This window comes from Lycorma delicatula, chromosome 11 (genome assembly GCF_047948215.1).
Source record: "Lycorma delicatula isolate Av1 chromosome 11, ASM4794821v1, whole genome shotgun sequence".
NCBI lineage: Eukaryota > Metazoa > Arthropoda > Insecta > Hemiptera > Fulgoridae > Lycorma > Lycorma delicatula.
The window spans coordinates 59180915-59194821 of NC_134465.1; the positions used below are offsets into that span (position 1 = coordinate 59180915).

At 34.6% G+C, this 13907-nt stretch overlaps 1 protein-coding gene across 1 annotated transcript in view; it reads right to left on the reverse strand.

The window, feature by feature from the left end:
* Positions 1-1095: 1095 nt before the first annotated feature.
* LOC142332344 (lipase 1-like) overlaps positions 1096-13907 on the reverse strand; it is a 56656-nt gene continuing 43844 nt past the window's right edge. Inside the window, exons 7-8 of the mRNA XM_075378738.1 lie at positions 9404-9549; positions 1096-1338 (exon numbers count right to left, since the gene is read on the reverse strand). Of these exons, the coding sequence (XP_075234853.1) occupies positions 1168-1338; positions 9404-9549 (317 nt within the window). The 3' untranslated portion in view covers positions 1096-1167. The remainder of the gene's footprint in view (positions 1339-9403; positions 9550-13907) is intronic.

A 13907-nucleotide genomic window follows, 5' to 3' on the forward strand; every position in this document is an offset into this window, starting at 1 on the left:
GCTACTTTGAACTACGTTTTAACTTTTCTTAGCTTTTCTCTGATTGTTTTTCTGCCAGTATTTTTTACGTAACTCACTGGCCTTTTTTTTGAATTCTTCTGTTATTATTCTTTCGTTTTAGAGTTTCTTCTTTGTAAAAAATTCTCTTTTCTGAGATTTCTTTTAACTTTTTTCTCGATCAATTCCCGGAATTTCTAGCTGAATTTCTTTTTTCTGTGATCCCCAAATTCCACTAAGCTTTTTCCACACAGTAGACTTGGAAGTAGCTAAGATTGTGTCTTCGTAATTCCTCCATGACTTTCTCCTGTGAATACCCGATGAGATACCGATATAGCCTTATGATGCAAATTTAGATGTTCATTTGTAGGTCTGCGGTTGTCTGTGGTAGTTCTGCGCGAATGGTAGTGTATAGGCCTTTCATCCGGAGGTCCTGAGTTCGAATACCGGTCAGACATGGCATTTTCACTCGCTAAAAAAATTGTCATTCATCTCATCCTCTAAAGCAATACCTAACGGTGGTCGTGGAGGTTAAAAAAAAAATAAGATCGCGGTTAAATTTACGCAGTACCTGATGTCATTCCTAACAACGTTTGAGCAATCAATCTACTCTATAATCAATGCATTTTCAAGTAAACTGTGTTTGGTATTGCTAGAAAATCTAATTTTCCTTGCATAGAACATGGACTTTAACCCATTGCCGAAATGGGTATTCATCCTATTCTAACCGTTCTCCTTAATCTGCACCACTAGGGCTCTTTATTTCGAAATTTTTCGCTATTATTGATTATTCGTGTTTGATACCAGTGAAATCATCTCATCGATGACCGTAGTAGTTGGTTTTATATTTTTTCCACAAAGATGATGTCCGATGTATTATGTTCCACTGGTTTATCAGTTAATATCGTACGTCAATTTACTGTACTTTTTAATTTTTTAGGTCGGATAAACTATTTATTATTATTTATGACAAACATTGAGAACGTAGAAGAAAAAATATTTGTATATGTTAAATATTACGGGTTTTTCCTGTTGGCAAGACTTTAAAAAAAAAATAATAATTTTTACAATAAAATTTGAATAGTAATAATTTTATAATTTATTCAATGAGTAACATTTAGACATTAGTATTTATTTTTCTCAAATTCAATAAATAATTTTTTTTTTCTTTTAATTATTACGATTTTTTAACAGATTAATTATTTCATCTTTCATTTCTTCTCTACCCTTACCACCCAACATAGTTGTTGAAAATACAAAATCGAAATGTGAAAATCCAATCTCTGGCGCTCTCCATGTTTTTATAACGTTTGGCAGTGTTTCAATCATATATTCTGCATCCTAATAAAAGAAAAGAAAAAAATTTTTTTAGTAAAACATCACACAGAAAAATAGAAAATGTTGATAAAACTTTTTAATTAACTTGAAAAAAAAAATGTACGTTCTCGGGTTAAAAAAGAAGTTGTTATTTTTATTTTTTATTAAAAATTAAAACATAAAATCATTTTATTCCTTAAATTAAAAAAAAAAAAAAAAATGTGGATGTAATATTTGTGGATGTAAGTAAATAAATCTAATAAAATATATTACTTAAATTTCATCCAATTTACCATAAAGTTGGTGAAAAAAATCTGATGTTGACACCACATGATTTCCTTGTATGCCTATTAAATTACATACACACATTTTTTGTTGCATTTCATTTAAATTTATTTGATTTGAAAGTGACATGCGACCCTCCTATTCTATAATATCGTGGTTAGTTAAACAATTGCGTTCTGGTGGACACCACATTGCATCACATTTGTTTGTGGTGTTCGTATCAGCATTTTATATTAGTAAATATATATATATATATATATAAATAGTATCGCAGAAGCCAGAATACAAATAACAAGTATAGAAGAACTTGCGAATAAAATTGGACTTAAAATTTCTTACGAAAAGACTAAAATGATGGCTATAGATCCTTTAGTTATTAATTCTGTGAATATTAATGGAAACAAAGTAGAACTTGTAGAAAAATTTAAATATCTTGGAGAGATCATTACTTGTAATTGTAACGAAAAACAAAATTGGACTGAAATACTTAATAAGTTATTTAAAGTGCTACAAGTAACCAAAAATACTTACAACAAAAAATCGCTCTCGATTAACACTAAAATTAGACGTTACAAAACTGTGGTTAAACCGATAATTACTTACAAAAGCAATCGTTTGCTTTGTTTATGCAGGTTCTTAGAACCTGCATAAACAAAAAATATAAACATGAAAATCAGTACAGATTATTGCCTAATAAATTTCTGTACGAAACCTTGGAATCCTTAATTGATACTATGAAAAAGAAGCGAATTTCTTTCTGCGCACACTTGTTAAGATTACCGCATGATAGGATTACTAAGAGAATTATCGATCGATTTTGGTCTTTAAAAAATCCGCCATTATGGATCAAAGAAATTAAAGAAGACATGCAAGAATTAAATTTGACTTACGAAGATTTACTTAATAAATCTGAAAAATTAAAATTTGTTAGTAAAGATCCGAATACCTACTTTAAAGTAAGAATTTTTAATTATACAAAAAGGGTTTATTCAGAAGAGAATCGTAAAGCAAGATCATTAAAAATGACTAAATATTGGGAGAAAGTAAAAGCTAAGAACTTAAGGGCCAAAAGATCGGCGAAAAAGACTTGAATTATTCTGACTAAAGTGGTCCTTTGCGGCCTTAAAAGTAAAAAAAAAATATATATATATATATATTTTTTCTTTATATTGCTCAAGTAGTTATGTGATGTAAGTAAGAACGTGTCGGATCCGTAATCGTTGAGACAGCGGTTCGAATCCGACTTCATATACGTATATTTATTTTTTTTTATTTAAATATATTGATTTATTAATAAAAATTCTTGATAAACATATTTGAATTAAAATTTAAAAAACTTTTGTATTAAAATGAAAAGTACATAAAAGTGTATTTCACTGATAACTTCTGAGTTTTTCCTTTTTTTATTGTTATACTGAACTAATATTAATTGTAACTTTTTTACAATAAGAAGTTAATAATTATTAATAAATCAATATATTTAAATTATAAAAAATTCCCTGTAAGATCCCATCCTTTGTAAGATCCAAATATTTCATTAATAAAAATTTTATTTGGCTTTAACTCTGGAACCAATGAAAATAATTACCACTTATGATATATCGTTGAAAGGCTCTCAATGAGGCTTATTACTGCAATTAAGAAAAAGCCCAAAATCGAAATATGTTTCGATTTTGGTTTTTTTTAGACACTTTTGGTTCAGTGATTGCAATCAAAAGTAAAGGTGCACAAGTAGATATTACAACAGTTCTAAATCCAAAATTTCAACATCCTACGGCTAAACGGTTTTGAGTAATGCGAGATACATACGTACGTATAGACGTCTGCCGAATCTAGTTAAAATAGATTCAGGGATGGTCAAAATGGATATTCCCGTTGAAATCTGAAAAAACAATCTGATGTCTGTTTTTTAAAACCGTCTAACCATCAGTTATTACAAACGAATTCTTCGTAGCCGAGATTTATAGCGAATTTTTAGCCTGCATTTTTAAAACTGGACCACTGATAGGCACTTCTTTTCACTCTAAATTATGATATAAAGGCGCTATCTAAGTCGTATTTGTCACATAACCTCTGTTTTTTTGGCTTGCATGTGTTTTTTTTCAACAGCACTCGTAAGTTTCTCGCGTCTCTTCCATACTGTTGAAACTGTGGATGAAGAAAGTCCAAGTGTTTTTTTTTGCAAACATCTGAGTATGATAGGTCTCGTTCCAGTTATTTGGATAATTTGGATTTTATCACTCACGGACAATTGTTTCCTTTTGTCGCCTGAGATCGTTCATTACAAATGAACCTAAGTACACTTTTTAAAAGTACACTGTAAATGTTTTTTTGTTAAGAAACACTAAAATGAAAAAGGCATGTACTGACATGACTGTAGTATTATTGTACGGTATTTGCTATTGTGTGTCGATCGATCACTTTAACGCAATACTATTTGTTTAACGGATTCTGTGGTACAGTACTGAAAATTATGACTACTGAATTTTATCAGTGGGGATAGGACAGGTAAAATTTATCTTTAACCACGCTCTTCATCAGACTATCATTAAAATCGTTTAAAATGGGCTATAGAGTTCGATGAACCCGTTTGGGCGTTTTGACGGATCATTGTTTGGTCTCAGTTTTTCATGGAATTTTTCAAACAGAAAAATCCAAGTAATTAAAATAACTACCCGCTGTTGTAATATTGCAATGGAACTTGTACTGTACAAGATCGTGTTAAAAATCTTTTGTTCACCCTTCAGACTTGACCTGAACATTCCTAAGATAGAATGTCACAATCTTTACGTATAAATCGTAAATATATACAGAGTTATCATAAAAGAATGGTGCTGTTTTGAACATGGTTTAAATTAAAACAGAATTACTTACAGTCTATGTTTTTTATTTTTCAAATTTGTCGTCTCAAACATTTTTTTACATAATTTCAATATGTGCGCCCTTAGTCGCTCGACAAATGTCCAAACGATACTCATCTTCTCTCCTAACATTAGTTAACATTTTTTCGTTAATGGTTGTCATTGCTTCATTAATCCTGTTTTTAAGCGGTTTAGGTCGCGAATTTTTTGTGTATAAACAACGCTTTTGATGTACCCCCACAAGAAAAAATCGCAAGGTGTCAGGTCTGGACTCCTTGGAGGCCAAAGTACGGATCCTTGCCGGCCTATCCATCGATCTCCAAATTTTTCGTTCAAAGCGTCCGTGACCAATGCATTGAAGTGCCGGGGAGCACCATCTTGTTGGAAATGAAGTCGATGAATGTTTTCGAGTTCATCCGGCTGAGGAAAGCAATAATCGGTTAACATGTCCAGATACACAACTCCATTAATTGTTTTTTCAGCAAAGAAGAAAGGCCCTATTACAAGATTTTTCATCACACCACACCACACCAAACATTGACATTAGGCGAATCCCGTTGTTTCTCAATAATTGCGTGTGGGTTTTCAGAGCCCCATATTCGTGAATTGTGTCTGTTAACACATCCATTCACATGGAATGTAGCTTCGTCTGTAAAAATTATATCGTCTAAAAAATGATTCGTTTTCACTTATTCTGTCCAACATTTCAACAGCGAAATTGTAACGTTTTACACCATCATCGGGTCTCAATTTCTGCAGTATCTGGATTTTATAAGCATGTAATTTCAGTTTTTTACGTAAAACTTTGTGAACTGTTGATTTTGGAATACCTAATTCGACGCTTCGACGGGGGATGGCTTCTAAGTGCCGATTGTCTAATTAGTTCAACCGTTTCGTCTGGTACACTTGGTCTGCCGGTGGATTTCTGTTTCTTAACCGATCCGGTTTCTTCGAATTGTTTGAACCAACGTGTTACGTTATTTTTGTGCGGTGGATCTCTTCCGAATTCACGTCGAAACGCACGTTGAACTAAAATTACGGATTTTAATTCAGCCATCAATAAAACACACTTTGCTTTGTCTTTATCCGAGAACATACTAACTCGCTAAACTCACCGGAACAACAATACAAGAACCGACGTTGTGGTTACAACTGCTTATAAACAAACCTTTAGGTTGTTGGCTTTCAGGGATACCAATATAACATCTAGAAATTTCCCTACAATCTTCCTATGAATTACTGAAACCGCACCATTCTTTTAAGATAACCCTGTATTTCGTAAATGAAGAATTGGAATTTCCTTTGCGTTAAGATTATTTGGTTTTTACTGAATTACAGTATTTAAAAAAATGATAATGCTAGTAGATACATCGCTAAAAGCAAGTTAATTTATCATTAATGAGATAGAAAACCAAACAAATTCTGGAATTTTGCTCGTTACAAGCCAGTTGATTATTCACGGGTTCGACTGTATTAATTTCAATTATGTCTTGAAATTACTCTTAACATTAAATAGCACATATCTTTTACTTAAATTTAATTTATATGTATATTTAATATTACCATTTTATATTTGTTTTAACCATCTTATAATTTTTTTAATTTTAAAAATCCACTGAAAAGAGATAAATTCTATAATAGGATGAAAATTGTTATATTGTTTTCGCCACATATATTCAAACAAGTAAAAACTAATCACTTATCAGAATGATCCGTTGTACTACACTTTATACGATTGTAAATAAATTTTGAATGAAAGTGGAAGTAAAAGTAGATTTATAAAAAAAAGGGGATTTGAAGTGTGGGTATCATATCGGCTTTTTGTTTTGATTAACAGATATGTTTACACTTTTTATACTGCCTGTTAAAAGGAAAAAATCCAATTTTATACAAAAATACAGAATTGTTTGAATTTTTTTTTAAGAATAAAAGATTATTTTTATTAACTCTCTCATACGGTTGAATATGATATTTACATCGATTTTAGAATTCACATTTACATCACAAGTTTTTTGTTCACAAAAAGAAGTATTCTTCTTTTTGCCCCCCCCCCCTCGCAACAATATCAAGACAATTTATTAAATGTTATTTAAAGTTTATTTTTTTATCTGAAAAACGTATAGTAAACTTAATTGTATATAACTAGCCGGTCCATCTAGCAAGAACCTGGACCCTTGGAGGCTCAGGTCAGCCCAAGCCAATCCTGGACCCAATTCATTGGCTTTTCGAGGCCTCTCGGGACCAAGGGATCTACCCTATGGCCGCAGAGTCCGCTTCGCTCGCTATTTCCATCTACCCAAAGGTCTCCATCCCCTGGACTCCCGCACTGTACGTTATCCTCATGGTTTTAAAAATAATACTGATAAATAATAGTTAAAGTATTCAGGCTTTATCGATACCTGAAAAAGAAACTAAATTACAAAAAATAGAATTTAACTAAGGTACATTCACCTTTGAAGACGAAAGATTCATAACTTATTTCTTTACCATAGAGGCAGAAATATAATAATGAAGTAAAACGATAAATCAATTTTTCTTTAATAAATATCTTTAATTCACAACTTCATCCTCCCTGACGATGGGGGGGGCGAAGAAATAGTGAATATTCTTAATATCTTAACCTTCAAAGGAGTTAGGGCCTCGATCGATGGTTTAAAACCTACCCTGGGGTAACACGAATGTATCCTGCAAGTTTGAAAGTAATCCGTCAGTTGGTTCTCGCGTGATGCGTAATAAAAAAGAAACTTTATACATATATATATATATATTCTTTCCGAATAACCTTGATCCATTAGATCGAAAGTGTACCTGATGCGTTAAAAAGTTAGCCTACAACCTACTAACAAATACTCCGTTTGAATTTGAAAATTGGACGATTGTTTGCAGAGATATTATAAGAGTACCCGATTATACCTCCTAAAACAGCATCCCAGGGGGTACCCTGTTTGTTACCGGTTGATGGTGATGATCGGTCTAGTTTCCAACGAGGTGCTCGCATACCTCATCAATCTTACCTCAAACGCAGTCTCCTCGGGAAGCCCATTATTGTTATACAGGAAGTTTTTTTAAATTTATTTTATAATATTTTATTTAACGTAAATTTTATTCAATTATTTTTGTAGTATTATTCGTTCGATTGATTCGAATCAATCAATTCAAACCCAGCTCACACAATGATAGCTCACCGAACTGGTCTAGTGGTTAACTCGTCATTGCAAATCAACTGATTTCAAAGTCGAGAGTTCTAAAGATCAAATCCTAGTAAAGACAGTTACTTTTATAGGATTTGAATACGAGATCATGAATACCGTTGTTCTTTGGTGGTTTTTTCCCTCTGGATAGGGGAGTAATCCCATTTACGGACAAAATGTCGGGCTCGCTAGCACGTTCCGCAGATGTTACGGTGTATATAGCCTGCGCCCTACCGACTAAACCACCACCTCACCAGCCTCCCCTATCGAGGTTGGAAACTGAATGTAAGCATTAATCAGCCCCAGGAGGTGCCTTCGAGCTCAGTATGTTCAAAGTCCCCGTGCATCATCACTGTCGCCCATCCATGCAAGCACGAACGAAGCTCTGCAGAGGGCTGTCTGTCCTCCCTTCGCTCTCCAGTCCGGTATCATTCACTTCATTTCTTGAGGTTTTTGCTGGTCTTCTGTGTTCTGCTGGACGGTCTCTATGTTATTATCGGGAAGCATCGCACCTCCTCATTTCAGTTGAATCAGCCAATGCACCCTAGACATGGTTGCATCCCGTTTCTTCTCACTATCTGTTCAGTTGTCCAATCTGCTCCTTTTCTCTCGCAGAATCTTTGTGGATAGTTCTGCTACTGCAAGCCACTCTCTATCTTCCCTGAGCATACACCAGCATATTGTTCAATGTCAGTTGGAGGACCCCGAAGTCTCTCCGCAGTGGCACCCACTTTCCACAGTCGAAGAAGGTGTGCTCTGGGGTATCTACTCTCCCGCAATAGACACACCCAGGGTCTACAAATAGGCGGAAACTGTGCAGATAAGCTTCAAAATCGCCGTGGCCAGTGAGAAGCTGTGTAAGGTAGTAATTCAGCTCCCCACCATGCCTTCTGCTTTGCCACGATTCTTTGGTGTTGGGTTTCAATCAATCACACTTCTCAGAAGCGGTCGACCTGAGACTGTACAATCAACCTGATATGTACATTCATACATATCATCCTCATTCATCCTATGAAGTGATACCTTACGTTGGTTCCGGAAGCTAAACAGAAAAAGAGCTAACATAGTGATAAGACTCACAGTTGACAATTAATTCAATTCATTAAAGTTTGTGCTTCAACCGGTAATCTCCTCTATTAGAGGCAATCTCTATATTTTAAAGATTTTTCGAGATGAAATATATTTAAAAACCTTTTCAGTTATGCCAAGTAACACGATTAAAAATTTTATTGCCATTAATCGAGTAGTTTTTTGTTTATCCTAAACAAACAAAAACCCTCTTCCTCTATATATATTAGTATAGATGCACTTTCTAATCACTCGGGTTAATGTAGTGGTTAAACTCGTCGTTGCAAAATCAGGTGATTTTCAATGTCGAGAGTTCTAAGGTTCAAGTCCTTGACAGTTACTTTTATGTAGGTTTAAATTCTAGACTGTGAATACCAGTGTTCTTTGGTGATTAGATTTCAATTAACCACACAACTCTGGAGTGGTCGATCTGAGTTTTTTCCAAACTACATGTTTACCGGTACATTTAGACAAACATTTTACTACGTCTGTAACTACTTTGGCCTTGCAAGTCGATAGCAGAAATTGGATTAGCTTATACACACACATACGCGCGCGCACACACACACACACACCAAGACACGGTAGTAGCTGTAAAACTGGTTGGAGAAATTTATGTATTTACTTTCTATGTCCACTACATTTTATTTATAAATTAGAAAAAAAGAAGAAAACATATTTTACCTCAGCCGATATTAATTCATCTGAAGGTGTATAGAAGATAGCAACTGGTGCTGTAACTTTTTCCAAATCGTACTTTGGAGGTTCTGGACTACCCCACATTTTTATGTTTTTTACATCATCTTCAAAATCAAAATGTTTAAATGTACCTTATAAAGAAAAGAAAAGTGGATTACTCATTTTTTTTATCAGTAATAATAACAATAACATTAATAATATTATTAAATAATTTTACATTAACCTAATTCTGATATTGGAAGGATAATTGTAATGATTTTGGGAGCAGAAGAACGGTATAGAATTGTGCTTCAAGTAATCACTAATCACCCAGTAGTTTTGGCTTCGTAATTTTCCTTCTTTTTTAAAATATATGAGAAATGAATGTGCTGTGGCATAAGTTTTTGACCAGTGATGTGACTGGACATCATCCTGTATCACAAAAAAAAATTAGAGAGAAGTCTCCCATTACAATAAATTCATCCTCCAAAAGTTTTCCTTTTTAATGTTGAGGAAATTAGCTTGTTTCTTTGAAACAAAATGATGCCTTTTTAGATTACTTAAATTTTCAATAAGTTTATCTACTAAGTACTCTTGAAATGGAAGAATTTGAGTAGTTAGTTCACAACGGTAAACAGTAACCCATTTTTTGAAGATAATTTTAGAATAAAGATCATCCCAGCTCTCTTGCAGTAAGCACTTCATTAGTGTCTGGACATTTTTCACACTGTGATAGCATGTACGTTTCATTTTCTATATCACATATCATGGTTGGAAGGAGAATTGTATAATCAAATTTTATTTTTTAGAGCATATAACATGAGTTTTGCATTTTGGTGGGACATACACACACACAATAGAGTGAGTACCTGACTCACCAGCCAGAACCCAAAATGTAGGTCTAAAATCAGGAAATTTTGAAAAACCAATTTTTAAATTATGTTTTTCTTTGAAGGCTGTGTACAATTTTTTTAACTTACATAAGATAACCTTTTTTTGAATATTACATTTCTTCTCGTCAGCCTGTCTTACAGAGACACAATCCGTCTTGCCTGGTATCATACGGCTGTGCTCATCATTCCCGTAAAAAAATTACTTCCGTAAATATCTAACCAGAATAAGAAAATAAACCAATAACAATACACATTCATTCTTCAGTACCGAAGATTACACTTAACATTTAACGATCTCACACATTACTTCCGTAACTATCTCATCAGAATAGGAAAATAAACTAATGGCAAAACCTTTCACTTTTCAATACCGCACATTACTCATAAAATTCACCGCCCTCGCAGATTACTTCGATAACTATCTAATCAGTACAGTAGAATAAACCAATGACAACACATCTTCAACCGGGTTGGTCTAGTGGTAAACGCGTCTTCGCAAATCATGATTTCAAAGTCGAGAGTTCAAATTCTAGTAAAGACAGTTACTTTTATACAGATTTTAATACTAGATCGTGGATACGGGTGTTCTTTCGTGGTTGGACTTCAATTAACCATACATCTCAGAAATGGTCGATTTCATACTGTACAAGGCTATAATTCACTTACACTCATACATAACATCCTCTGAAGTAATGCCTGGCGGTGATTCTCGGAGGCTAAACAGGAAAAAAATATCATACTCAACGTAGAATTAGTATTATGATTGTACATCCTTTCAAAAGGAATTATTAAGTTTTATAGTTATTTTAGGGTAAAAGTTAGTAGTTTTGAAGCTTTTCAAGAAAAATAATGTGTTGTGTGTATAATTATATACGAATAGTAAGCATCGAAGATACCTGTAGTCCACATATCACCATGTTGTTATGCTGAATTATGTGATATTTCCACAACAACCTCGATATCAAGTTAATTTCTATAATTTTAGTTGTACGTAAAATATTTTTATATTTTTAAGTTTGGTGTGATCTGTAAATTTACAAAAATTGGGTTTTATAGAGAACGGAACAGAACACAAGAATGGCTGCTATATCTTTCTATTATCGGGCTGGTTTCATCGGTTGTTTAGTGGCGGTTATAAATTTTAAGTTTTATTTATGGACGGATTTGGTGATTTGCGTTCCTATCCGTATGGATCATCGTAAAATTTATTTACTGGTTCTGACCGTGAGAGACTAAGCTTTTGAGCCTAGTAATCCCGGCGTGATTCCCCTACAGTCCATCCGCTGAAGTCCTTTCGGTACCAGCCCCTATGGGCTAGCAGGAATACGCCTACCGAAGCCCTAGTTATTTGGAGGGAGAAATGCGCCCGTTATCCGGAGGGAGTTGCATATGCTGGCTAAATGAAATTGTGGTCTCTTCGTGGGACGGTGTGGGGTGTTGTCTAGATTTTTATAGTTTTAACAAAATTTAATTGTGAAAACGGTCACTTTCGCGGCCGGAATTTTTCGCGCGGTTTCCATTTATAGGTTACACGATATAGAGGCTCCTAAGCCTGGTTTGTCATTTTTTTGACTCTCGTACCGCCTCTTCACGGTGGTTCGTTTAATACGGCATGAGGCCGTTTTCTTATACCCTGTGGAGTACAGTCCTCTCGGCAGATGTCCTGGAGATGGCCGTGTTCGGACAAGGCCGATGTCCCGAACAATCTACCTGCCTGCACCACCCCCACCTCGGATACGGTGTGTAGTCCCGCATCGTAGCGAAGAGTGACGTTTCTGACGAACCATGGTGCTCCAAATATCGTCCGCAACGCTATGTTTTGGACGGATTCTAATTTCTTTTGAAGCGTGGAGTTCAACGAAGCTCCCCGTGCCAGGTAAGCGTATGTTAGAATCGGCAGGACGTATAGCCGAAAAATGAGCAATTTCATCGCCAGTGGATATGGGCTGGCATTCTTCAGTACTGGGTATAGTGAGACCCTGACGGCCTTTGCCCTTTGGGTCACATATTTAACGTTTTCTCCTAAGGTAAGCCGTTTATCCGGGACTACTCCCAGGTACTTGACTGTTTTCCCAAAGGGGATTTTCTCCTGAGATTTCCAGCTGCCTGGCTGGAGCACGTGTCTTGTATTTGAACATCACTGCCACCGATTTTTCACCGTTGACCTTGATTCTTCACATATCGAGCCACGGCTCTACTAGATCCAATTGCCGTTGGAGTCTGTCGATCGCGTAATCTACACTTCTGGATTCATAATAATATGCCGTGTCATCTGCGTATAGAACTGTTTTCACTCCTTCCGACAGCGGCATATCGTTGACGTAGGCCGTATTTGTAAGTAAGATTTCAAATTAAATTTAAGTAAAAATTTATACTAACTTTTCTATTGGAAAACCTACACTTCTTTTAATGTTTTTCATATTTTTTTTGTTCAGTTTAGATGTCCAGTCTGATGTTTTGAAACTAGTTCGCATCTAGCAGTGTGGTATGAAAATGTGGCTTCTTTAGCTGCACACTCAGTTCACTGTTATTGTTATTCCCATATTTGGCTTTAATTAAATCTCTTATGTTTTCTGAAGCAGTACCATTAATAGCATTCCTATGGTTAGCTGTTTTCACATGGTCTTCAATATCACCCTTTCCTTTATGTGCAACAGAAAATTCTCCAGTACATAGTGTGCAATAAACACGTTTATTGTTACTGTCATTACACAATTTCAAAAATTTGTATTCCTGTTGCAGGTTAACATTAAACACACATTTTCTTTTGCCCATTGCTAAACTATGAGACAAAAAATAGAGATAAAATTATTAAAAACCACGTGTACGCGAGTTACTTCACACACGAAAACAACATAAACACATTATCCCTGTTGTGTTGCAAAATGACTAAGTAAAATGTTGTGGCGAGACCAGTAGCCAACCCTCTGTCAAAATCAATATCAACATTTGCTCCAAGGTTGGCTGAGAGATGCACGGCCATAAGAGAATGTTTAAAAACATGATGTCAATCATATAGGTCTAAAATTAACAAAAAAAAACCTTGCCAATCATAAAATTCTCAAATCTCAGACATTTTTGCAACAATTAACAAGACAGTTTATAAAAAATATCTCTTTCATCATTTAAGATTTCTTCTTCTTGGCGGATTTGTCTTGCAACAGGTTTCAATTGTACAGTTTTCCACTTTTCTTGTTCCTTTTTTTGTTAAAAATCAGACGGGTGGATAAAGTGAAAAATGAAGAGATATTGCAGCAAATAAATGAAGAAAGAAGCATTTGGAAAAATATAGCTAAAAGAAGGGACAGACTTAGAGGCCTAATATTAAGGCATCCTATAATAGTCGCTTTAATATTGGAGGGACAGGTAGAAGGAAAAAATTGTGTAGGCAGGCAACGTTTAGAATATGTTAAACAAATAATTAGGGATGTAGGATGTAGCGAGTATACTGAAATGAAACGACTAGCACTAGATAGGGAATCTTGGAGAGCTGCATCAAACCAGTCAAATGACTGAAGGCAAAAAAAAAATAATGAATTATCTGGTCTTACAAGAGGAAGGCACATCGGTTCGAATCAGACTTCATCTCCTTTTTTTTAAATTTAAATGTGTTTATT